Source organism: Simochromis diagramma, unplaced genomic scaffold (assembly GCF_900408965.1).
Source record: "Simochromis diagramma unplaced genomic scaffold, fSimDia1.1 OVJJ01000107.1, whole genome shotgun sequence".
NCBI lineage: Eukaryota > Metazoa > Chordata > Actinopteri > Cichliformes > Cichlidae > Simochromis > Simochromis diagramma.
This window is the reverse complement of record NW_024387209.1, coordinates 6,275,385-6,302,994: the sequence shown is the minus strand read 5'-3', so window position 1 is coordinate 6,302,994 and position 27,610 is coordinate 6,275,385. Positions and strand designations below refer to the sequence as shown.

Genomic DNA, 27,610 nt, shown 5'->3' with positions numbered 1-27,610 from the left:
AAAAGAGTAAAACAAATGAGAGTGCCATAGTAGCTAATGTACAGAGACAGTAAGACACAATAAAATAAACAGATCGTTAAAAGTAAATAAATAAATAAATAAATAAATAAATAAATAAATTATGATGATAATGATACTACTACTACTACTACTACTACTACTACTACTACTACTAATAATAATAATAATAATAATAATAATAATAATAATAATTATAATTATTATTATTATTATTATTATTATTATTATTATTATTATTAATCCTTTATTTATCCAGGTAAAAAATCTCATTGAGATTAAAAATCTCATTTCCAAGAGAGACCTGGCATTATTATTATTATTATGATTATTAGTTTTAGATGCCCAATAGAAAACCTGTTTAAACAAAACAGGAGTGCAGAAAGTCAGCTAAATAGTAGTAGCTAATGGTAGTGCTAGCCCGGGTTCCACACACTGAAAGGCACTGTCTTCTCCAGTCTTTAATTGTGTACGAGGAATACTAGCAAATTCTTAGCCTGTGAATGAAGAGATTTCCCAACAGTTGTAGGGCCCAGACAACAAAGGCTCAATCACCTTTAGTGACTAGAAGAGCCTTTGGGATTGGTCCAAAGTCACGCCAGAAGGTCTCAAGCAGCAGCCGGGCTCAAGCTCAAACTAACAGATAGGAAGCGAAGGCTGCACGGACTGGTGTGGTGTGGTTGTTCCTTGTGCTACGTGTTTAAAAGCCTGATAGCAGCATTCTGTGTGCCTTAGGATAACTGATAACTGGATCCTGTTCAACATATTCAGACTATCTTGCCTTTATCTAGTTTCCCTTATCCTAACATTGATAATCAGGCTCAGCGGTAACATGAAGATCATTATCAGCTCAATGATTGTGTTCACATGAAAGTGTTAAGTTCAGGTCTGCTAGGAGCAGAGAGGCTGATTTTACAAAGGAAGGTAGAACCACGGTGTTAGAAAAGTGTGTGATGCTTCTCAGTATCACACCTCTGTCATGAAGGCGCAGTAGAGTCTGGCAGTAGTTCCATTAAGACTTTCAGCTCCATCCACAAAGCTCCATTCTTCTACACCAAAAAAAGGGTTGACCAATCAGACTTGGCGCGCATGTACATCTTAAAACCCCTGAAGGTTCTCATCTATGTAGTTTTTATGACGTTGCTTAGCAACCACCCACAAAACTGCTACATTTGTAGCCACATTTTGACTTTACGGCATAACAAAAAGATCTCATTTAGACCCATAAAACTTAGATAATGTGCCACAGCCTGGCAATCACCTAACAGAAGTAACAGCAGAACCTCAACATTGCACAGGACCCATCAAAAGACTGGCTAATTATTATACTGAATCACATTTTGTCACTGCTATTAAGTATATCAGTTTGCCAACAGCCTGAAAACAAATTAAAAAAAGCTGTAGCATGGGCATATAGTAGTAGAATTAAATTGTATATTTATTGTTAAAGCTCATTGTAAAGAGTAAAAAGTTTATCTGATCTGCTGTTTTCTGGAGATTTGATAGATCAGCAGGAGGTGATTTCATACTTACTAATGCCTAAATTTGATCAGGTTAAGACTAAAATTAGGTTGCTGGGGTTTTTGTAAAGATACTTGAGACTGTGACTCTGAATTAGTCAAAATTGAAGATGTTCCAGATGTTTGGTGATCACGTATTTGAACAAAGTTTTTGCACTTTTCTCGGCACTGCATTCGATTCCTCTTCTCTCCTCTTCGTTGTTCTTTTTTTTAAAAACTATTTCTTTGTTTCCCGTGGCGGGCAGTGACACATCGATAAGCCCAGCTGTGATGACGCTGGCACTTTCTTTTGTGTGGGCAGCGTTCACAGCTCAACGGGGGCGAGATCAGCCCTGCAGACGGCCGCTTGTTTGGGTTCCAGTGTCAGCAAGATGGTGAATCAGCAGCATGTGAAAGGGTGAGGGAGGAATGGAGTGACACAGGGAGTGGTGATGTCATATGAGTGATAAATAATCAAACATTTCTTGCATATGTCAGTATCCTGCTGTGGGTCAGCTAATTAATTACAAATACAAAGGTTTGCTCGTCTTGTTGGGAAAACAAAAATAAATTGGGTACTGAGCTGTCTCAGTTACAAAGTTGAGCTTTTTAAAGAAGCTATGCAGAAGGTTCCCTGTGCAAATACTGACACTTCTGGGTATGATGCATCAGGGAAAAACATGTGAAAAAAATCTTCTGTCTTTTTATTCCCTGAGGACAAGATTATTATGAAAAAGTGCTAAAAAGCAGAAACTGACGTTTCGAAAATAGAAGAAACTGCAGTTCCTCTAGTGGCCACTTGGGGCTTGATTCAAGACTCAAGTGGCCGCTAGAGTCCCCATAGTTGAGACGTCCATCTTTACAGCAAAAGTAAACGTGTTTCCATCCTACTACAAAAAAGATTTTAATCTCTAAGTTTCCCCTTTCATAACATCTCTGAGCAAGGTGAATTTTATTATAACTAATTAATTAACAACAGTACTGAGAGCACACTCGCCCATAAAATAATTAAGTGGAATTCAAATGTTTATTTTACCACTCTGTGCACTAAATCCCAAGACTCATGATTTTCTGGAGCATCAATCTTACCTTTGCAACAGTGTTGTATTTTTACGTTCTTTATAGAGTTTTATCACCATTTTACATAATAATGCCTCTGATTGGAGTAGGTGGTGCTCATAGGGATCATTTATGCAGAAGAAGAGTCACATGACACGTGAAATCCCCGTTGTTATGTGAGCGTGCACAGAGCCTGACGTAGAAAGTGTGGCTTAACAGAAAAAGTTGATAACCACCTTCATGATACCTGTTATCTCCAACTGTGGTTTTAGGATTTGCCAAAACAGCCTGGCTGTGTTGATCTTCCTAATGTGCACCTCGGATTTACCTCCAAACAACATCCATGCATGTCTGGTATTTGTGGGTTCAAACACTGCTATAATTGAAGGCTCACATGTGCTTTTGCCAGTTTTAAATGCAATGCAGTATAACATATGTTGTGAATCAAATATAAAGATCAGACGTGGCTCTGCTTTTCTGACTTTTTAAATCACAAGTTGGACAATAGTAGATCGTCTGGGTCTGAATTAGCTGTGAAATTGTTTAAAGTTAAACTAACTGGACACATACATCAGTATTGGTCAACCTAGCAAATTAAATTAATGGTGCATTCATCAAAAGCTCCCATAAAAACCTGAAACCCATCTTTACTGTTTTGCCTCGTTGGCCTAAAACAGCAAGAATTGGAGGAAAGATTGGCTCTTGGAATAAAAGCATATACTCACTGTATGGCTATAGCGAAGCAGCCTCAGACCTTTGTGTGGTTCCTGTGGTGTTTTAAAGTTGGCGTATCAAAACTGATGACTTGTGTGAATGTTTACAACACAGTAACTGTAAAGAAGTTTATTTGTCTCATTTTTAGACCAGCAGCATATTTAAGTGAACGTGATAAGGTGGGGGATTTGAACAGTAACATGCCTTCACACACAGTTTTTAAACTGCTGCAAAGCTGTCACCGTCTCCTCCCCCTCTTTGGAGGAGTTATCTCAGGGTGAGGCAGTCACTCAGCCTCTGCCCCCTCAGTCTGACATTTGCTGGTATCTCTGAAAACAGACGTGGACCTGGGCCAAACATTCCTGTCTGTGCAGCAGTTCCTGGGAAGGACACTGAAGGAGATGTCAGCAGTGGGAAAAAACAAGGGTTGCGTGAGAAAAACCTTTCACAGAAAAATGTGTTAGTTTTAGAGGTTAAAACCAAGAATGTTTTTGAGAGGTTGACATGAGCCACTGATTTCTAGACTTTTTGACCACCGTGTTTGATTTTACTGAGCCAGAAGTGTACATTTTTGAATGATCACTGGCTCCTGTCCAGTTGAGCATTTTAGCTTCAGATACTACAGGGATTGAGTCCTTTTTAAAGACAGCCTCAAGTGGCCACTAGAGGAACTGCGGATTTTGGCCCTCTGAAGTTTTTACTCTCAGCTAAAATTTAGTGGCATGTTTTCAAAGCACATCATCCAGGTAGTGTCACATTTTATGACATGAATGGCTTAATCCCACATTCCCATGATCGGGCTTGCTCTGTCTTCATTTACTTTCCCAGCAGCCTCAGTGGCTCTCTGCAGAGGCAGCAACTCCCAGACCAAACACTAGATTACAGCAAGGACGCTGGACAGGACAATAACTCCTCCTCCCCTCCATTTTCTCAAATCCCCCACTTTATAATCCTCAAGGAAATCTCCTCCCCTGAGGAGGAGTGTGTTTGTGTGTGTGTGTTCAGACTGGGAGCAGCAGGAGAAGGAGGAGGAGGAGGAGGAGGCAGTAGCTCTTGAGTCATGGGGTTGTCAGATTCCTCTGGGTGCTCGTCTCCATCAGGCTGGTGGGAGTACTCATGTTTAAGTGCGTCTTTTTTTGTCCTCAAGTGTTTTTTAAAAAGAAGCGGGTGTGGAGAAATGGAGGGAAAGTGTGCACTGTGAACCAAAACTATCAGCTTACACGTACACATGAAACAACTTGTTTCATGTAGCTGGTAAGTTAATGTTTAGTCCTTCATTAATATCATTGTTTAGTTAAAATAATAGTCCTGATTTCTGCACGGTGTCAGATAGATCTGAAGACTTGCTGCTGTCTAGAGCAGGTGTGTTTTAGATATTTATACGTTTTTGACCTTCTAAGCCTTTTTCGACAGATACTTGGGGATTTTATTGTAAGTTTGAGCATTTCTTTCAGATGCAAGCTCCCATTTAGGTCATTGAAAGCTGACCGCCTGCAAAAACAAAAACGCAAATAAAATCCCTCCAGGGTACACAGACTTTTGGAAACAGTGACAGAGATACCTGCGCTTGCTTCCTGATGTCGTCACACGGTGTCCTCCCCTGGCTCCAACTAAGCAATCAACCCTCTGCTTCCTCTGAACATCATGTGATGATGCAGAGATTATTACTGAAACTCGATGAAATGCCGCTCGGCTCTGAAAGGTGCTGGAGAGAGGATTCAAATACGGGTTACAAGTGTAAGCAGAGTAGTAGAATTAGCACTGAATTAGTGGTGGGGACAATTTTGAGCAATCAGAGAAAGGGTATAAATTATGGCCATAGTGGGTTGCAAAGCAGCTCGCAGAGGCAGCAGAAATGGTTTTCACACTGAAGCAACTTAAAACTATGAGATATACCAATTGAATATAAAGAAGATGACAAGTACTGGCACTGAGATCAGCTGACGCGTGCTCCATACTAGGATAAAGGTAATGGTAAAGTTCAGAGTTAACAGCAGATACACGTTATTAATAATTGAAGAGATCAGAAATAAATTGCTGAATCTGTTTCAGTCATTTTTAATTAATTAACATGTTATTACAGGAAAGCTTTCATTCAGAACTATCCCACTTCATTCCTAACGATCTATTACACAGTGCTGTGCAAAAGTCTTGAGCCACTCATCTTTTCTTTATATTTTGCTTCCAAGGAGCCAGACTTTCTTCTTTTTTTTTTAAGTTTCCTTGAGGAGTGTTTCTTGGGACATTGGCTGCTTTTTCACTCATTTTCAGTCCAGTCCTCACACCTGACCATTTTCATAGGAATATTTTTTGTTTGTAAAGCCACTTAACTCTGACCTATGAATCAACACGACAATGATCACAGACACGCGTCAGTGCTCGGATAGAAAAACACACAGTGGAACACTAGCATTCATAGATCTTGCTTTTCCTAGCAAATATAAAGAAATGAAGGCTGGTTCGAGACATATGCACGGCACGGTCTCTAATGATTAACATGTGGTCATAATGTGGACTCGTGGTTATCGTCGGGACTATTATTTGCAATAGAAGTGACAGTATCAGAGCGTCACAGCTGGTTACTAAGGGACTGAACTCTTTGTTTGTGTAACTGTTGTAGCACCTTTATTGCACCCTGTAAAAATCTTATCTTAAAGCATCAGCTGTTCTGTTTCTGCTAACTTTTGCAGATAGTGTAGCCTCAATACTCAAACGTTAATCTACGCAAACTCTGCATTTTCTTATTTATTTATTTTTTTACCAAAGATTTACATTAGAAGATTCTGCTCCATGATTGGCACGGATTGGCTTTAACTCAGTAATCAATCAGGTGGGAATATTATCAGTTCTTCCTTTGACTGTAACCTCCATCTGTTTCACACAGTCCAACAAGGCTCTCGCTGTTTTTTTCAGATCCAGATTTTATTTACAGTAGTCAAATATTCACTAAGAAATCAAGACGAGTAGCTTCTAAAGATCATTTGTTACTTTTCACGTGGTTCAAGCGATAATGCTTGCTTGCATCCCAGGGTACATCTGGACTGTAGCTGGGTTGGAGAGCCAAATCATTTTATTATTAATCGTTTGGTAATCGGGCTGGTTCTTACTGTATCTACTTTTCCATTCTAATTGTCCTCTTGGAGCTTTACAGCTTTACTTTACACATCATGACTTATTTAAGGCAAGCATTTTTTTTTTAGCATTTGCCCTCTGATGAACATGAATGCATGGGAAGCAACTTCAAGTCCAGTATCTTGCCCAAGAACACTTTAGCATGCAGACTGGAGCAGCCAGGGATTGTCCCACCAACCTCCCGAGCAGTAGAACACCTGCTGTTCCTCCTGAGCTACACCCTTTTACAAAAATGCTTAATATCAGCCATCCACTGCAAGTGACTGGGAGCCTGCTGCTTCTGTTCTGCTTCAGCAATAGGCCCAACTGGAAGCTGACTGTATCGCTCTCACAGCCATGTGGGTCAGCCACGTTTCAGTTTCAGGTTCAGTTCTTCCTGAATGAACGCGGTGCGGCTCGTATTTCCTGGAAGCAATATCTGTGACAGCACAGCTGCGCCCCCCTGACAATAGACCCTCAGCGCTTTAGAAAGAGGGGACATTTGCATTTTCTTTGTGCAGCAGCTTGTTTGGAGCTCTCACTTTTTGTGTCGCATGGAGGGGAGGCAGTGTTGGTGATTAAATACAGATATCGACTCTGTAGAAACAGCAAATGATTGTGCAGATATGGAAAAACGTAAAGAAATATGGGAGGCTAATGTTAAAATAAATTCACCCAGGCCCAACACTAGTCACTCATATCTCAGCTGTATTTGTTTTGATCCTCTGTTTTCTAATGTATGTTCTGTTACAGTGTAAAAGCAGACTTTCTGCATTCCCATCACGGTGCTCCATGGCTCTACTTTACTGCACTACAGGCTCAGCTCAGGTTGAAAGTATGAAACCTTGTGCAGAGAATATCGCACTTAGTGTTGCCAGACCCAAAATGTTTGATGCTGATCTTCAGGAAATGATGTGAAGCAAACAGGGAAAGTGTCGAATGTTGATTAGATACCAGTGAAGTTAAGACAGAGAGCAAGACTTAAAACAAGTTATAATGTTAATATAGCCAGGCAACAAAATACCTCGCTATCCCATTAATTTGGCTTCATAGTGCACTCCTCAGATCCCAAATTAAGAAAGCTGCTTATAAACTCCAAATGCTCCATTTTTACCAAACTGTACAATAAATAAAGTTTACCAGATTTGTAGTAGGAAAGATTTTTGAACCTCCAGATCACAAAACAACAGCAAAGGGCACCAAAGACCAAAAACCAAAACATTTATTGAATCAATCAAACCTTTGGATGCTTATAAATACATACATGAAAAAAAAATCTCATTATTATCTGAAAAAGTTTGACTTACTAAACTTCAGAGAAAATAATAAGTATAAATATTTAGATAATGCTTGAAAATTTGTTCCATCACAGCGAATCATGGAAGGCGGCCAGTATCGCTGTCCCGCTTGAAGCGAGGGAAAATACCTCCCTGCATTCCTTTGCTGAAAGAATGTGGCGTCGCCATCGCGGCCTGGCAGGATTAATGTTTGGCTCAGGGCAGGTAAAAGTCTCATCTGGTCCAGATATTTCGTTCCTGGACAAATAAACAGCAGTGTGTGTTTTAAAGCACCAGCTAAGATGAAAAAGAAAGCTAGGTTGATATCAAGGAGTGGTATCAAAGAGAGGTTTGGGGGTGTCCAACTCAGATCTAATTTTTCTAAGCTGCTAAGCTCCATCGGGACCATATGTCTCTGACAGATCCGTCTTTTAATTTGAAAGTCCTTCACAGTAAGAGACGGATCAAGTCCAGGAGCCAGTAAACCTGCTCGCTTGACCTTTAGACATCATTCTGGATTAAATGTTCCTCACAAGTTAACAGCTTACACTTGAAAACAATGACAAGACGGCTCAGTTAAATGTCACACATCACGGTCCAACTTGTTTCTCACAAAGACTGCAATTAAACGACAACTGTAGCTTTAAACTTGCATTATTTTTAAGGACCAGCAGGGGCCAACTGCGAGCTAGACAAGTAAAATATAAAAGTGCCCAAAAATCCCCAAATTTTCTTAATCCTTTTGTGTATTTTGTGTAAATTGGTATGAACCAATTTAAAAAAACAAAACAAATATCTAAAGCAGATAGCAGAAAAAACTTTTTTCACCAGGTGTAGCATGAATGACTGCGAGTCAGGTTTGACTCTGTAAAAGTTATGAAAATACCGTTTATGCTGTCCTTCACATTTTCCAAAGTTGTAGAAGATTGGAGTCTCTGCCAGGCCGATTCTGGCCTCCAGGCATCATATTTGACACCTGTGTCCTAGAGCAGCGGTCCCCAACCTCTACTGCGCCACGGACTGGTTTAATGTCAGACAATATTTTCACGGACCGGCCTTTAAGGTGTCGTGGATAAACACAACAAAATAAAATGATACGACCAAGACAAAAACTGTGGTATTTTGTAAATATAATAATAATAAACATGAATTCACTGTGTAATTGTGTAACTTTATTAGCAGCGTCCTCCTGAAATCTGCCAACAACATTGAGAGTAACATCCTCCTCTCTGCCCCTTAATGCTCTCTCTGGTCGCTATGGTAACGCGTAAATATTTCTTTCAAAATAAGACACACAACTACAACACGGGAAAACACCCAGGGAAACCGAGTTAACGATAAAATCCCTGAAAAACATAAATTTCACACCCGAGCCTCAACTCTCGCAGCCCGGTACCAAACGACTCACCGACCGGTACTGGTCTGTGGCCGGGGGTTGGGGACCGCTGTCCTAGAGTATTGTTCAGATGTTGGTGGAAGTTGCACACTGTGAGCTCATTGTATTATTTTACGGGCAATACCCTGTGAATTATGAAGAATCGTGTGCCGGATCAGAGTCACTGACATTATGGCTAAAAGCTGCTGTATAACTAATATTATCCTTATATGCTGAGGTTAGTTATTAGCCGGCTAGAAACTGATGAGAGCAGGGTAGTCACAGTGAAGAAATAAAAGGAATCCATGAGAACCAGTGATTACCAAATAAAACAGGAAATAGATTTAAGCATAACTATCCAGAACCATTTAGAGGTTTATGGGAAAACCGTCCTCAGCAGCCTCACTCTGTCACCTCAGTAAACACTTTCCAGATGACTTCATGAGCTCAACTGCTAATTTCAGATCATTCTGGGGGGAAAAGTGAGGCTTATTTTGTAAATTAAGGTCACGTGTAGACTGAAAAAGGAAAGGAGGTGTACGTGTCCCTGTGGGGAAAAACCAGAGCATCTGGAAATTAATAAGTAAAAAACTACATTTGATTGACATCTTTTATTCTAACGCTTAACTTTTCCTCCACCTTTTCTTCTTCCTGCTTCTCTTCTTCGCCCACTGCCCATCAGGGTTAAAATGGTAGATGTTGTGTCACCAAGTACAATGCCGTCAGAAACTGAGGTGCATGTGGCGAGGAGCTTTCTCACCAAGATTTTGCGAAGCTCTATGAGGTACCACCCAGTTAGCTTGTGTCTGGCTGTGTTTGCTGGTAGTTTTTTGGTGGACCTACATGGCGTCAGATCATTGAGCTTTGTGCTTTGTGTTCTTTTGTAGTAGTTTAATGTGTATGGTGCTAGCTGTCCAAGTATCTTTAGTTTACTTGCACATTTGTGTCTGTCATCAGTTCTGTGATGTGGGAATTACCAGATTTTACACGTACAGCGCATTAACATGACTTGCTTGCATGGTTTTCTTGTGGTTTGATATGTTGTGGAAAAATTAATGTCTATGATCCTTTTTCAACATGCTCTCCAGGAAGAACCGCTTCAAGGGGTACGTGCATGTTTGATGTGAGCAAAATTAAACTGTGAAGCTGTCGATTTACCTTTGTGGAGTCTTACCTATCAAGGTACTGATGATGTTTAAAATAGGGTTTGCAGGCCTGAGGCACACAGTGAGCACCCCCCCCCCCCCCCCCCCCCCCCAAAACAAATAATTAGTTGTTATTCGAGATCACAAATGTGTTACTAAAAATAATACATTTCTTCATCTGCAAAAGTTGCTTTTTGCAGTTTAAACAAACAGCATATCTGAATATTAGGAATGATCATGATTTTTAATTATTCAAATATTCATTAAACTTCAAGTCACTGAGTGCCCTGTCATTCTAGGTGTTGTTGTGATATTGTTAATTATGAAAATGTTTCCTATCATGTGTTTGTCAATCTGCTTCTACTTTTCATAGCTTTTCCTATTAATTAGTATGGACAATAGAAATGAAACATAGCAGGTTTTTTTTATTTTATTGTAGAAAATGTATTTTAGGAAAAATATTAGCTCGTACTGAATCTGATGGCAGCGACACGTTTCAAAAAACATAGGACGGGGTCATGTTTACCACTGTGTAGCATCCTCTCTTTTTTTAACAAGTCTACAAACATCTGGGAATTGAGGAGACCTACTTCTGGACTTTTGTCCTTGATATGCAAGGCCTTCCCTGAAAAAGACGTCAGGCATATGTTGCTCTAAAACTTGTAGATACCTTTCAGCACTGCTGGTGGCTTTCCAGATGTGCAAGCTGCCAGTTTTCATTTAAAAGTATAGTTAATAACATTACATTTTTGAATATCTCTCATAGAGATATGAGAAAGACAACAGAGCTATTAAAATATTAAGACCCCACTCAGTCATTATAGTCAACACAATAGCTTGGTCACTTCAGTGTTAAGTTATAGCAAATATTAAACAATATGTAAGTATATTTTCTCTAGAAATATATATTTTCCCCTGGTTTTGCTATCGCCTGTTAAGATGTAAAATGCTAGTGCTTCCAGAGAGTGCAACTACAACCAACAAAACTGGTTGCCAGCCATCATTGAATAACATCCCACTACTCGCTATCAGGCATCCGACCGCTAAATCATATATGGTGCTGTGAGATTAGATTCTGCTGACGATTTTAGCTGTCAAAAAGTGTCACTGAAAGAGGAACTCATTCAAAAAATGATTAAAACGTGGGTCCAGAGCAAACGCTGCCAGGTCACAAGTCTGCTACAACTACAGTTATTAATTTTAGTGTTTTTGGACAGTGTAGCTATATAATTCTTACCAGTTCTTTGTAAATATTTGTGTAATGGTGCCATAAATTTTATCTAATGATCATGGGTTGTTTTGTTTGTTTTTCCTTGCATTTCTGTGGATTGGAGTAATAAGACTATTTACACTGTTTAAAATACTCTATTGTCCTGAAACGATTGAATACACAGTGGTATCAGGGGGAAGGATTTGGATGATGGTGGCCTGCAAAGCCCATGAAGAAATGTTAACCTGTAGAACTCTGTGAACTCTTGTCTTCTATGAAAGAATTTGAGAAAGAGTATTGAGAAATTGTTTGCTGTGCTTCTGCTTTGCAGGAAGAATGACCCAGGCTCACGTCCTCATTCCTGGTATGCCTCGAAGCTGACAGAGGAGGAGCCTCCTGAGAGAGAGGCTACCCAAGCCCCAGTCTGGCAGCCAAAGCATGAAGCAAGGTGAGCTTTTTTGGTGGTTTATCTTGTCTTTAGTACACAGATCACAATATTTTTTTCTTATCATCCCCTCCAGGCCCAAAGAGTCGTCCACTCAAGGAGATCAGAACATTCAGCATCAGCAAACCAGTCAGATCAGCTCAGTGAAAAACATGGAGAAACTTGAGCGTCCCTCACATCCCTACCCAGCAGGTCGTCTTTCCCCAAATAAATACACCAGCAGTGCTGAGCCAATCTGTGGACTGGGACCGGGCAAGAGGGACTCTGGGTTTAGCTGTTTCTCAAGTGGCTCCAGCCCCCCTGTTCATGACCTTAATGTATCTGGTAGAAAGGGAACAAGCACTGAAAGCATTTTCTTCAAGGGTGTTCACAATGAAGGACCTCAGCAGAATGAGCGGCCCAGATATCTGCAGCCAACACTGGGGAACGGAGGCTGGAAGGAGCAGCCAGCATCTCGTGTTTCCATTGCAGGGAGACCCAACGTAGGCCCAGTGTGGCAGGTACCAGACAGGAAAAAGTCTCAGTCTCCTCCTCCGCCACCTCCTCCCCTGCGTAGTGACAGTTTTGCAGCTACAAAGGTGTTTCCATACTCTGAAGGTCCAGCAAAAAGCCACGGCACATCATTTGAAAAACTGCCAGAAAGTAACCACCACAATGGCATCAGATCCCATCAGGAGAAATCCTCAGAAACCAGACGTAGCTTCAACCCAATACCTGCCAAAGACTTCCTCCATCCAAACATGCCGGCTGATTACAACCACAACCAGCTCAACCCCAACAAACACTTCTCTTTGTCCAGCAGTGATGTCAGACAGTTTCATTACACCCAACCACCTGCCCACCAGAGGCAGTTCAGTGATGAAAGTCCCTTCTACTTCCTGCAGACTGGAAAGGCTCCTCCCACCAAGACTCAAAGTGTAGGAAGCTACTACCGCAGCCTCCAGGATCTGCCCACAAATGCTTTCAGCCGCAGGCAGATGCCGCACTCTGCAGCATCCATGGTAAGCACTGCTACAAACCCAAACCTGGAGAGTGGAGGGCATAAGAGATACTACGGTCTTGCAAGTAAGACTGCGCAGTACAAGGCTAGGCAGGGCAAAACTGAAAGCCGGATGACAGAAACAGAGAAACACCACTGGGTGAACAGCAATGAAACAGGGTACCCAAGTTCTCTGAAGACTAACACTAAGGCAAAGTACTCACTGCCTCAGTCCCAAATACCTTATATTGAAAATAAGGAATGCCATACCCATTCCCACTTTGGGAATGGACTTCACTACAACCACCAGACCTCTGAAATTTCTGTTCAAAGACGTAGTCCAGAGGATACTGCAAAGAGAGGTGAAGGTCACACTAATGACATGAAAATACAGTTTCCAGTACATCAAGTCAAAGATCACAAGGCTAATCTTCCAAGACATCAAGACCCATGGGTCCCTCAAGAAGACCAACGAATAACCGCCCTGAAAACTCCACTCCTCCACTCCCTGACTCTGGAAAACAAGACTCTGGCAGCAACAACCACAACTGCCTTGTCCACCCAGGACACCAGTGACACCATGGCTGCTAGCAGTGGAAAAGCAAATCGCCGCAGTGACCGTTATGCCACCACCCTTCGGAAAGAGATCCAGCAGAAGCGAGCCCAGCTGCAAAAGAGCCGCAGTGCTGCAACTCTGACTTGTGATGCAGAGGATGAGGATGCAGAGGAATGGAGATCTATGGAAGCTTCTGCATCTTCTGCTGCTTCCTATTCAAATACTTACAAGGACCACCTGAAAGAGGCGCAGGCCAGGGTCCTCCAGGCCACTTCCTTCCAGAGACGAGACCTAGAACCCCAGGGACCAGAGGCCTCTGTGCTTAAAACCTCAAATGGGCGCACTAGAGGACGTAAGCGATGTCAACTGGCAAAGAGGACGCACTCGTTTTCAGAGCCTGACAAAATAGACAAAGTGGGAGTGGAAGGAGAATCCCAAGCAGGCTCATTTGGGGAGCGGAGGAAGTTCTTTGAGGCGAAACCAGCCTTTTCCAGGCCTGTACTGAAGTCAAGTCAGAGTGCAAACTCGAACACAGACCTGGGTGAGTCGGGCAAACCCAAAGAGAGAGCACCTTCTATAGGGTCTGTTGAGCCTCCTCCATCCACAGACCCCAACCACCTCAACCCTGAACATAACGAAGTCTTACTAGAGCAGCAGAGGCTCGGAACATTTGCTGAGTATCAGGCCACATGGAACAAGCAGAAGAAGTCATCGGAAGGCAAGACGCAAGGGCGGTATCACTCAGCGGAGAATATCTTAGATGCAGGTGCAGAAGAGAAGGCCATCTGCATCCATGAGAGATCCAGATCTTCGCCTTCTGCAGACTTCTATACACAGGTGAACAAGATTAGGATGGTTTTTATATTCTAGACCACCAAACAACAAAAAAGTACAAAAGTAGGTTGGAAGATAACCTTAAGTTGTAAAGCATATTTGGTTGTTGGTTAGGTTTGGGCAACTAAAAAGTCCTATTTAAGATAAGGGAAAAATGGAGTCACAGTTATAAGAAGCCTTTATGACACTACTCTTGAGAAGTAAAAATATGCACAACAAATACCCTAAAGTGTACTAAGTATTTAAATGAGCAAACTGATGCTGATGTTTTCAATGAATGGCACACTAAACTTCACCTTCTTATTGCAGAAAATTCCTTCTTCTTGGAGAGACACTCAGGCCCAAAAGGGCAGTTTAGCTACCAGGTAAGATTAATTTTTGATTGGACTACTAATTTACAGATTAATATACTAATGTACCACTAATATACAAAAAAACAGCACTGGGTTTTGATTCACGAATCATTCACTGCGTCTACAGTTAGAGTACTGTGCAGGTCTTGAGACACCTCTCATTTCTTTATATTTTGCTAGAAAAATGGAAGCTATGTGCAGCAATTTAGTGAAGCATGTGTGAACTGCAGTATATTAAGCCAAAACAAAATATTCTTTTCATTTCTTTAAGTAGTCTTCAGGAATAGTTCTCCAGGCTTCTTGAAGGACATTCAAAGCTCTTCTTTGGATGTTTCTGCCTTTTGTTCTGTTCTCTGTCAACATGATCCCACACTGCTTCAATAATGTTGAGGTCCGGGCTCTGGGGAGGCCGATCCATGACTGATGGTGTTCCACTGTGTGTTTTTCTATCCACGTATGCTTTTACTGCATTAGCAGTGTGTTTGGGATTATTCACATGCTTGAAAATAAAGCTGTTGTTAATCAGATGTTTTCCAGATGGTATTGCATGGTGGATCAAAATCTGATGGTACTTTTCTGTGTTCATAATTCATCAATTTTGCCAAGTTCTCCACCAATAGTGAGTAGACACTGTTGTGTCACACTGACGACATTTGGACCAAAACATGTCCAATTTGGATTCATCACTCCATTAGACCTGTTCCGACTGATTTTCAGTGCAGTTCTTGAGCAATTGTACATACCTCAGCTTTTTCTCCCTGTTTCGTTTCTTTGAGAATGGCTTCTTGAAAGCCAATGTCCAAAGAAAAACTTTGACTGACCTTCAGACCACAAGAAGATCACTTTTAAAAATTACAAAAAGCCTGGCTTATTTAAATCAAAATGCAAATGAATAAGGGGTGGCTGCAGACTTTTCTAAACATTTCTTCTATGTTCACCAACTCCTATAATGTGTTTAGAGGAATACTCATCACTTTGCAGTGGGACATTTGACAGGAAGAAATATCTGTTTAGTTTCATATAAATGTGGAATTTATCCAGTCTGTGACATTTCAGTGCAGAAAGAACTGCTCTCAGTTTCTCCTCTCAGGCTTCCTGAGCTGAAGTGATCACTTTCAGTCAAACTAGAACCTTTTTTTCTAACTTTATCTTTTGCTATTGAAGCTCAGGTTTGGGTGAATAGATTCTCCTCAGACTCCAGTCGTCAACTACACCCTTATTTACAAAACGTGTCTGAAGCTACTGTGGATTTACAGTGGGTGGAGAGGGTATCAGTTTATCCGTAAGCTGCTGCTGACAAAGAACACTTATCTGCTGCATACATGATCAGTAATCCTCAGCATTCACTCCTTTTGTTGATGTGCTGCCTGGTATGCAAGGTGGGATATAAACACCTTTAAGAAAAAAGGGAAATTCAAACTCATCTTTCAGCATAATTTTCACTCAGAGGTGTAAGCCAAAGTGATGCTCAAATTCTTTCTTTCTAGTGTTACAATATGCACTTTTTTCTTTTGTTGTATTGGATTTTTCCACATTTACTCTTTTATTTATCCCATCTAACTGTATATATTAAATGGAAAAAGCAACAAAACATCCTACATTTTTAAAATTAACGCGTTAGATATCTAATAATACCATATTCTTCCAAACATGTTTAGATATTTTAGCCTGTTATGTGAATAATGTTCCTTAAAACTGTCAATCCCTGAAAATATATCTGCAAATATAAAAAGCATGCAATGCAATCTAACAGCATATGCATCAGAGCTCTTTTTAAGCTCAGTGATGAGCTGCAGGATGCTGGTTTTTGATACGTGAAAGACGGGAAGAACAGGTTTTGGAGGGTCCGAGTCGTATAAAAGCTTTAAGATTTGGTGCTGGAGCCCTGGAAACATTTCAGTGGTTATTGTAATTATTCCCTGCCCCTAACTGTGGACTAGCTCCCTTGTAATCCAAGCTCTGTGTTTGGTTTTCACACTCGTGGTTCGGGTGTCGTGAACTCTAATAGACTCACTCAAACCACACCTGTGAACCTCAAAGTCATCAGTAATATTACTCAAATGCACCAGGTGAACAGGTTCTTCTGAACTTTGTATCCATGTAACCTGATGTAAACCTGCCCCAGGGTCTCGTCCCAGTCAGATATGCCAGAAACACCTCACCCAAGAGGGATGAATTTTGCACAAGTTGCTCCATATAAGATCTGATGAATTGTTTAACCAGCTGAGAACTTTAGAATATTTAATTAAGAAATATTGTGAATACTTTCCCAGTGATCAGCCCTTTACATACAAAATCGACATGATGTTTTCCTGCATAATTTCATAAGTACAGGAGAAATCCATATGAAATTATGAAGGCAATTTTACACCCACTCCAAGTGTCACAATCTAAAGATAAAATCTGTTTTTTCCATAGCTCCATATATAGTTTCATCAGCACAACTGCAGCCGTTTAATGTCTGTGAAGCGTTTGTTCCCCTTTTTTACTTGTTTTCTCATAATTCAGTGGAGAAAACTTCAGAAGGTGTGTTTTGGTTAAACTTTCAAGGCTCATATCACCATGTGGGAGAGGTGTCTGCTCATAACAAGACAGGGGGGAGACCTTCATGATTATTAATTTAGAAAATGAGCTGTTTTAGGCATTTATCTATCTATCCAACTAAAAATAGGAGAATAAACTGTATTAGTATCAGTTTCTTCCCAGAACTGACCAAAAGGAGGCGGCACATATTTTAACATTCCTGAGAGATGTGAACTGAAAATGTCTGAATCATCGTGTTGGAGATGAAATGAATTGATGAATTTTTAAGCCACGTGATGTTTGATATTCCTCAGGTGCTTATGATGAGGTTTGTCTTTATTTTGACCTCTAGAGTGAAGTCGGAGAGTCGGAGTTATGAGCCTGACAACAGCCCACAGCTGGTTGAGGGCCCCTCCCCAGGGCTCCCTGACCAAAGGACAAATCCCGCTGCCGTTCCCGCCCACACCACACTGTCCTCCGGCCCTCGCAGCCTCAGCCCCAGCCCTGGTTCCAAGCACCCAGCCCAGCCGCCACAAACCCAGAGCCTCCTGCCGCCACCCAGGCCCCATTTAGGCCTAGAAACCACATCCTCCTCCCAGGAATTCCTCGCTGGCGCCCAGGCAGACCCGGCTGGAGTCCAGCCTCTGTCCAGCGCTGCCTCTGACACCCAGCACCATGCTGCCACCTCCACTGCCGCTGCTGATCAGGTCTCTTCTGCTGGCCCCGCCTCGGCCAGCTCCCCTCGCCTCAGAGAGATGTCCTGTGCAGACGAGAGCAAAGCAGCTGAAGGACATGAGGTGAAGGAACAGTCACCTTCTCCTTCCTCATCCCCTCTCTCCTCCTCCTCCACCTCCTGCACAGCCCCTCTGCCTCTTCCCGGGCCCGATGGAGCACGGTCCCCCTCGCCACATTTTGCACCACCGAGGCTGACCGACAGACCGCCCACCACGTCTGTGCAGAATGACTCACTGCTCAGGTAAGCAGCTTAACCTCTCTGCCTCCTTGTTACGTAAAGTTCCTCCTTCCCTGTTCCCAGAGGAAGAGGCTTTGAGGAGCAGCTTTAGGTAAACAAGTCCAGGAGGGAACGTGAGATTGAAAACACGACAACAGCGCACAAACAAAAGATAAATAACGACCGAAGCGGTGACGTAGCCGCTCTGCCAGCAGCTGTGGATGCAAAAAAGTGCTCACAGAATCAGACCGGAGGCTGTAATTTTCTCAATGCCACATGAAAGCTCTGACCTTTGATTTCCACTCAAGTTCAGCTGAGCGATTCTTCCTCCAGTTAGAAACTCGCTTTATATAAATCTCTCCCTCATGTTTCAGCTTCTTTTAATCAGTTGAAGTTTAATTTTATTTGTTGTCATCCATCTTATCTAGAAGATTTACCTTGTAATGACAAATGTCATCATGTTGTTGCAAATTGTGTCATGATGTTGTAGTTACCTGCACCTTTGTTTATTACCCTCATAATGGTTTAAGGGCTGTATCCCCCACATCATTTGTTCTCTTTAAATGATGCTGTTAAAGACCAGTCTTAGGATTAATACCAGAAACTGCTCTGAGAGCTGTAATTATTGAACTACATGTCCCATAATAATTGTAGGACTGAGGATGCACTTTTAAAACAGGAACCTGAAAATAGTGGGAAAAAACAATTATTATGCGTATTATTCAGCAGAGGTTTGATCAAACCTTTTGCAATTTTGCTTTTACAGCTGGTCTTCGTCTGAATAGATATTTCCAGATTGTCTTTGTAATTTGTTTTTAGCTTTGCAGGCGATCAATCTGAATCAGAATACTTTATTAATCCTTAAAGAAAATTATGTGGCTACAGTCGCTCCAAGAGAACAACATTAACAGACTGAACAAAATTAAATAAATAAATATATTACAAAGTTGACAAAATATAAGAAATAGCTCTAATATATATACAAATAGCTCAGTTATAAATATCCAGAATATTAAAGAGATCCTGTGTCGTTCAGTGGTGAATTATGGGTAATCTCAGTCTTGTACTGAGCGTGAGCATGTGACTCATGTTCAGAGTTATATTGGTCAAGCTATTTAAAGCTGACCTAAAAATAATTTCTTTATTTGATTTATGAAAAATGTCAAACATAACACAGTTTGACAGATATAAAATAGTATTTTATGTGATTCCCAAAGAAATATTAGCACAAAACTTGGCATGTCTCAGCATGATGTGCAGTGAGTCCTTGAACAAAATGAGGAAACTGGACAAATGGAGGACAAAATTAAGAAGCGTCAGGCCTAAAAACTATCTACAGCAGATGAACAGTATCTGAAAGTTGTGTCTGTAAGAAACAGGAAAAAATCAAGCAAAGACCTGGAACCTTCAGGAAGCCTGGAGAACTATTCCTGAAGGCAACTTAAAGAAATGAGTTCAGACTGTGCTGAAGAATAAAGGTGGTCACACCAAATATTGAGGTTTGCACAGTGCTGTACCTTCAGACTTGAACTTCTGTGTGTGTTGTTGTTGTGTTAGTTTCTTGATGGTTGACCACCTCGTGAATGACTTTCTGTTTTGTTTACGGGCTCTGTCTTTTGGTTTGTTTCCCTCACCTGGTGTTTTAAGTTTGTATCTCCGCCTCTGTGAACTTTATTTTGAAATACTTAAAAGTAATCTCGCAGATCAGACACATTTAAGCTGATCAAAGGAGGTGGAAAAAGAAGAAACACCAGGCACCACCTTTTTCTTCCTCATCCCAGTCCTGCTCGCAGATGGCCGCTCTGTTTCTTTCCACAGGAGATTTAGTTTGGTCTCCTTCACCACTGTTTGACAATCATACTCGATGTATGGTTTCTCAGAGGTCTGTCAGCTCGCTCGTGTTTGCTATAGTCGAGCATTCACTGCAGACCAAAACCACCACCAGGCCACCAGGAAATCAGTCTCTGAGGCCTGGGATGGAATCAAATTTCTGGCCTGAAATATTGTTTCAGTCTACCCTGGAGCCATGTCTTCTCACATGGAACATTTGTAACATCAGATTTCTTTTTAGTCTTTTAGAATAAAAGTCAAACTAATTTAAAGTCAAACTAATTTAAAGGTGCCAGAGAGGAAACCAAACAAAAAGGTAGAGTCAGTAAACAATTTCGAATTTGGTAGTAAAATGCCTGGAAAGCTAAACATAAAGAAGTGTAATAAAGCATCTGGTAATTGGGAGTGTGTGTGTGTGGGGGGGGGGCACACAGGGGAAATAGATACAAGGACTGTATGTGAAAGATGGAAGTAGCCACCCAAACCCTTTTGTCTGTACAGGCCTTGAGCTCAGCGCTTGACCGTTTGACTGTCACCAGCTAACGACTGAGCATGCTCTATTTTATCACAACAGTAATAATGATTTACAAAATAAACTCTGTGTCTATATTACCTGAAACCAGGAACTGAGCCCAAAAAGTCTCCAGTAAAGTGTTTGGTGACATCAGAGGCACACAGACTGCGATACAACCAGAGTACTTTTTGCAACCAGAGGAGTCGCCACCTGCTGGCTGTTAGAAAACATGCAGTTTTAAGGCCCTTCCAGACTGACCTGATCTGTGCATGTAAATTTGGTTACTGGCCACTTGAGCACAGGTTCAAGAAAAGGAACGGAGAAAAGGGATGAAGTAAAAGTGACAGGAATGATAAAGAAAACTACATACCACACTGTGTCACACTAGAATCTCTAAATAAAGGTCGTGACAGTCAATTTTAATAATTACAGGTATTCTAATGTTAATATTAGGACTGGTGGGTGAATGATGTGGGGGATTTAGTGCTTAAAACATTATCAAACTAAAAATTTAAAAAAGGATGAGGAGACGTACATTTTCCAGCGTTGATCCTATTGTGATTCTTTTTCAGGTCAGAAAGCGAATCAAAGCGCCCCGCAGTGATGGACGTTAGCGGTCAGGTGAGGAAAGTCCCCGTGAAGATCATTCACGCTGAGAGCAGCACAGGACGCGAGGGTCGAGCCTACCTGCCTCAGAACAGCGGGTCCTGCAGCCTGTCCGAGCTGCCACCACGCATCCCTTCCCTGGGCGCCGTGGAGCGCTTGTCCTCATCTCGGTTCAGCACCTACAACCGCCAGGCGGCACAGGAGTCAGCCCCCGAGCCCAGTTCACCTGGGCCCCAACATTCAGAGGAGGACGCCAAGAGAGAGGAGCTGGTGAGGGACATTATGGGTAAAGACAAGTCTCTGGTGGACATACTGGACCAGAGTGGCAGGAAGACCACCATGGACCTGATGGAGGGGCTTTTCCCACCAGAGGAGGAGATCCTGGAGGGGGCCCAGCAGCGCAGGAAGGCCTCAGCTGGATCCAGACTGCTCACATCGTCCCCCAGGAGCACAGACAGGTGGGACACTGCAGCAGGAAACATTTAAAATAAAACTTTTCTATTCAAAATGTGCATTTTGTGATTGGAGTAATAGTAAGTGGATCTTGAAAGGCTGATTTTACACACAAGATAACAGCTGTTTCAACAAGCTTATTGAGGAGATTAAACAGTGTGTTTCAGACAGAGGATAATCTGAGTCCAACTTTGAGATAAATTACAATTATTTCTAACTGTAATCATGCAAAGCTACCCTAGTAGAGTCCAGGTATAAAAGTGAACTGCTGGAGAATGAAGCGGCCACTGCAAGGCTGATTTTCCATTTGCCAGACTAGCCTGCCCTCTGGTGGACAAGTGTTGCAATTTCGATTCATCCACTTTCCTCGAAATCATAATAATTATAACTTTATTATTACAGCACTCTTCAAAACAGAGTTACAAAGAGCTTCACAGTTAAAATAAAAGCTGCACATTGTAGATAAGTGTACATGTTAAAACATACAGACACATGCATATATACATGCATAGGGCTGTGCGATATGACCAAAATCTAATATCCTGATATAAGAATTCTATCGTCCCGATAACGATATAAATCACAAAAATGTAACGTTTTCTGTAAATTCTGTGAATCTCGGGCAGCTCGACTTGCGTGAGTGTTTCCAGCTGCGCGTCATGTAGCTGGAGTTAACTGATGCATGAAACTATAGATTTTTAGACATAAGTTGTAACAGCTGCTGTTTTCTTTGTGAGTATTTATTACACGGCGTGCTGCGGGGAAAAGCCTGTTTTAACGTTTGAGTCTAAGGCTTATTTTTTAGCACCTGACGGCTCTTTTTGCTTCTCATCCGTAAATAATCTGCTCTTTCACGTGATTCAGTTTATTTTGAAAAGTCTAAACAGGATCTTGAGCTTTATTGTGAAAGGTTTATGTGGAACATAAACAAGCGGACACGCGATGCTGTTACCGTCCTTGTTGCTAACCACAAAGCATAAAGACAGGTGCTTGTCCGTCAGTAGTGTGGTTATATTAAATATAAGAGAAAGAGAGAACTTTAAGAAATTAATATAGCCACTACAGTGACCATCAAGACGAAAAAATATTGCCATAAACAGTTTATTTTGCGACACCACGAAACAAACGATAGCATCCGATATATATCGTTATATCGAACAGCCCTATACATGCATGGTTTCAAACTATAACAACAAATGAAGGAGAACAGATTAAGAAAACACTAACCTATAAAATTGAGTTTTTAGCATTCACTTAAAACAAATAACAGAGTCAGCCAACATAATTGAAGGATGTTGTACAAAATCACATTTAGTAGACAAAAACATATTTGTCTAGACTATTTCTGGCTACTTTTTAAAGCTATTTGTGGCAAAAGGCCTTTCCTATACTAATAAAATGCAGTTATGGTCAGGAGTTAATATCCACTCATCATGGGTGTGAATGTCATGGTAATTTGGTGCTTTAAAGGATTTCTTTGAACTGTTCCTTTCAGGGATGGAATCATTGTACAGCATATATCTTTAATGACTTTAAAAACAACAACTCAACAAAAAATACATTAAAGCTCAAACATAAACCTACACTTCCAATCATTTTTGGTAAAATATCCCTTAACAAGTTGTCCCTGGATCAAATGCTTTAGGTAGCCATCAGTAAGGTTCTGGTATAATTCTGGCTGATATTCGATCACTCTTCTTGTCAGAATTTGTAGAGTTAATTTAAATTGGTTTATTTCCAGCACAGATCAAGCTTTTAAGTGTAGTCCAGAAATTGGACTACTCTTAAAAGTGTAGTCCAATTTCTGGCAGCTGGTACAGTGCTCTTAGGTTTGAAAGCCTCAGCTTTATTCCTCCAAACATACCTTTTGTATTTGTGGACAAACAGCTCAAACTTTGTCTTGTTTGACTATAAAACATTTCTCTAGAAGACATTTGGGTTGGGAAGATTTCATTCGAGCTTAAAGGTGTTAATTTGTCAGATTTCTTGGTCAGCACCCTCTTGAATCTTGAATCTCAATCCATGACGATGTAAAACTGGCTGTATTGTGGACAGTAATGCTGGTGTTTCATCAGTTTCCAGTTCATGGTAGGATTGAGCCTTGGTGGTTTCTGGGTTGTTCCTGAATATCCTAACCGATTTCCTCTCATCTGAGGATGACAGCTTGTGTCTTTATCCACACTTTTACAAAGTTGTGACATATCTAAATAACTTTTACTTACGTTCAATTGTTTGAACTGATGATCGCTTGAACATACCGAATGTTTTTATATTTTGGTGACATCACCAGAAGAGTTCCAGTTGAGGACTTCGAAGATTTTGGGTGCAGACGTGCAGTGTCAGTAAAAGTTGCGTCAGAGTGTTTGTGTTTGTCCTTGTGCATTTCAGAAGGGAGGAGGAGGAAGTGTCTGTGTCAGCAGCCGCCTCACTAGTCCCCAGCTCCTCCTACTATAACACATCCGCTCCTAAAGCTGAGCTCCTCATCAAGATGAAGGACATGCAGGAGCAGCTGGAGGAGCAAGACTCAGAGGATGAGCTGGATGTTGATCTGGTCAATAAAAAGGTAAAATATGCCCACTTTATGTTTTATTATGCATGCCATTCTGCCATCCTAAAGTAGTAAATGGATTGTTTTTATGTGTCTACTTCATCAACTTCAGCAAGAGCTGATCTCCAGCCTTGCAAAGAAGCTGGAGGTGCTGCGGGAGGCAAGGCAGAGCTTGCAGGAGGATGTGGAGGACAATGAGGCTCTGGGCCGTGAGGTGGAGGCCATCGTGCAGCGCGTCTGTCAGCCCAACCAGCTCGACAAGTTCCGCATGTTCGTGGGAGACCTGGACAAGGTGGTGAGCCTGCTGCTGTCACTGTCGGGCCGGCTTGCCCGGGTGGAGAACGCCCTCAACAGCCTGGAGGATGAAGCACCGCCAGAGGAGAAGGTAACCCCAGACACTGTCCACCAAATCGACTGCTTCCCTCAGCTTTATGGAAGTTTACACTAAGTTTTAGGACTTTGTTTAGCTCTTAATTTTATAGTTTTGTTTATGTGTATTTCACAGCACATTTATTGTTTGTAGTTTACAAATATGAACACGTCTGAAAAAGATGAAAAGCTTTGAGCTAATCTATTTAATCATCCCTCCTGAAGCCCAGTGACAGAACAGCAGCTGCAATAACAACAGTACAGTAAAACAATCTTTACCTTCTGTTTATGTTCATAAAAAATGCTAATTGAATTCACTTAACATACAAAACACTGTATTTGTCCATGGATGCCAAACGTGTAGTTTAATAATGTATGTATGTGTACCTTAATAATGTATAAACATTTTAGTTCACAGTACTGTGCAAAAGTCTTGAGCCAACCCACATTTCTTTACATTTTGTTTCCATGGATCCAGACTTTCTCTGAAGGGTTTAGCAGGCTTTCTGAAGGTCATTCTGGATATTGGCTTCACTCATTTTTACTTAGTCCTTTACTTTAGTCCTTGTACCTGACCTGACGTAAAAAAAAAAAAAAAAAACAAAAACAAAGAAAAAACAGAACAAAAGGCAGAAACATCCTAAGCTTTGAATCCTTCAAGAAGCCTGGAGAACTATTCCTCAAGACTACTTAAGACTACTTAAAGAAATGACAAGAAAGTAGACTGTGCTGAAGAATAAAGGTGGTCACACCAAATATTGACTTTCAAGCTCTTAGTATTGCACAAAGACTCTGTTTTTGCCTTATCTGCTGTATTTACATGTATGTTTGCACATGTTTCAATAAATCACTGCATATATTTCCTATTTTTCTAACAAATGTAAAGAAATTGCACAGTACTGTACCTCTCTGCTGTTATGAAATGAGCTCTGCAGTAAAAAACAAATGCAAAAGAATAATCATATGACATTATTGTTGTTGGCAGCTTAAATCATAACTGGAATTAAATTCAGGTAATGAATCTACAGTGCAGCAGATATGGCACATAGTTCCCTCAGGAGCTGGCTTTAACTGTGTTTGTCTCCACCAATTTACCTCTAGGACTCTAAATGAAGAATAATCTAGCTTAATGAATGCTGGATTGTGTGAATACGTAACTGCTTCCTAAGAAGTTTTCTGTTTTACTGTTTTTGCTGCACTAAGCAGGTTTAATGTGGTTACATGATCCATAGATGATGTTCTAGATTAATAACTCATATCTGTCCTCCATCAGCAAACCCTGACTGAGAAGCGAAAGCTGCTGATGCGGCAGCACGAAGACGCCAAGGAGCTGAAGGAGAACCTGGACCGTCGGGAACGACTGGTGTCCAGCATCATGGAGGCCCACCTGGACACGGAGAGCCTGGACGACTACAGGCACTTCGTGAAGATGAAGTCTGCGCTCATTATCGAGCAACGCAAGCTGGAAGATAAGATCAAGCTGGGCGAGGAGCAGCTGAAGTGCCTGATGGACAGTCTGCCACTAGAGCAGAGGCCACTGCTCTGAATCAGACAAGAGGATGAACCATGTAGCATTTTTATATGAACATCTTTGAATTGCGTGTGAGTTTATGACCTCAGCCTAGATTTGATGCTGGTGGAGTTGCTGTTGTTTGTTAAAACCAAACTGAGGAGCCTCAGAAACCAAATCAGACACCAGGATTAGTCAGTTACACCTTAAACAGCTTAGAGTGGACCACCACTGCTCATTTCCAGCTCTTATTGTGATTCTTGGACTCTCATAGAGTAGCTTCACATGACTCACAGGTTAAAATTGTTCCTTTTTTCTGGGCCCTGGTGCAGCACGACAACAGCTGTTTTACCTTCTATATGTCTGACTGGTTGCCCCTCGTAAACAGTGGGTGGGACTTCTCCACGACATAATTTAAAGCAAAGACTAGAAAAAAAAACTGTCCAAAACCGAGTGTTTGGATCTTTTGGGCCACAGGGATGGCCATACGTAGTATGAACATAAACATAGAGCACATATAACAGGTCCACTTTAAAACTGTGGGGTGTTTTTGATGGTCAGTTTTTACTCAGAAGGATTCGACAAGAACACAAATGTGTTGTCATTTGATTAGTGGAATCATGCCAGGCATGTTTGTCTTGGACATACAGGGCGGCAAGATACCTCTCTGCTTTGGTCTATTTCTCATATTATTTTGCTGCTTAACAGACTTAATTAAAGTCAGTAATAGATAAAACCATTATTGCGTGCAGGTGCTGTATCAGAACTCCCCTTTTGGCAAAATGGGCTCAGAGTGTCAGAACATTACTCGTTACCCAAGCAGAGGCTGACAAATACAGATGAAACCAGAAACCATAGACTGTATATAAAAGATGGGGGACCACAACGTCACCATTTGGTTAGCAAATTTCCCTTATGAAGCCTTAGCTTGAGATTTTTTGGTGTCTTTGTGCTTCAAAAGCAGATGTGTTGACAGAGGGTTGGACTTGACAGAGAAATCAAAGACACTGTACACCCATTGGCTAATGACTCATGATTGACAAGTTGTTAGCCAATGGTATGCTCACACTAAACTCATGTGACTACAGAGAGGAAGAGGAGTGCAATCAATAACTGGGCCCAAGTTACAGAGACATGGTTGCAGAATTTAACATGAATTTGTATGTTTTCAGTTTTTCCCCAGCCCTCCCTTTTTTTCTGTCTTTATATTAAGCCCACACTTCTTTATATTAAAATAGGAGCCCCAGTGGCCCACAAAATGGTGACCGCAAGCATGTCTTCTTCTGCTTGTCATTGGTGTCAGTAGACTGTCCTCTCAATAGACAGGCTTTGTGACCCAGAGTGAAATACTGATATCTTGGAATATTTTTATCAAGCTGCACAGAAAACTTTGCGGCTTCATGTGAATAGGTCTTTGGTGATTGATCTGATTGGTTGCCATGTGTGTCACGTTTCATTCAAAAAGACTTGAAAACAGTAACTGAATAATTAAGTAAGTGTTTACTTTGGTCACAAAGATCTCTTTACTATTAGCCCCCTATACAACTGGAAGTCTTTTTAAACTAAAGGTATCGCCCCCTGGTGGCCTTTATTTAAAAAAAAAATGCAAGTTTAAGGTACTGCAGTGACGGCTTCCTGTTCCAATTTTTATATACAGTCTATGCAAGGAACTCAAAGTACAGCTTTTTGTGGAAGAGCTGCGCCCCCTGTCTGTATTGTGGAGTAAAGCA

At 41.3% G+C, this 27,610-nt stretch overlaps 1 protein-coding gene across 4 annotated transcripts in view; it reads left to right on the top strand.

Moving 5' to 3' along the window:
• The window catches only part of LOC120746073 (protein Shroom2-like), a 41,241-nt gene extending 13,717 nt beyond the window's left edge, over positions 1-27,524 (top strand). For 2 of the 4 annotated variants that reach the window (XM_040051304.1, XM_040051301.1), the window contains 8 exons: positions 11,740-11,856; positions 11,930-14,225; positions 14,532-14,587; positions 17,451-18,074; positions 20,967-21,458; positions 23,842-24,016; positions 24,114-24,386; positions 25,644-27,524. In XM_040051304.1, coding sequence (XP_039907238.1) covers positions 11,740-11,856; positions 11,930-14,225; positions 14,532-14,587; positions 17,451-18,074; positions 20,967-21,458; positions 23,842-24,016; positions 24,114-24,386; positions 25,644-25,916 — 4,306 coding nt within the window. In that variant the 3' untranslated portion in view covers positions 25,917-27,524. Of the gene's footprint in view, positions 1-327; positions 4,545-9,031; positions 10,160-11,739; positions 11,857-11,929; positions 14,226-14,531; positions 14,588-17,450; positions 18,075-20,966; positions 21,459-23,841; positions 24,017-24,113; positions 24,387-25,643 lie in introns of those variants that run through there. The other 2 variants (XM_040051303.1, XM_040051302.1) reach the window with 2 other exon arrangements.
• The last annotated feature ends 86 nt before the right edge of the window (positions 27,525-27,610 follow it).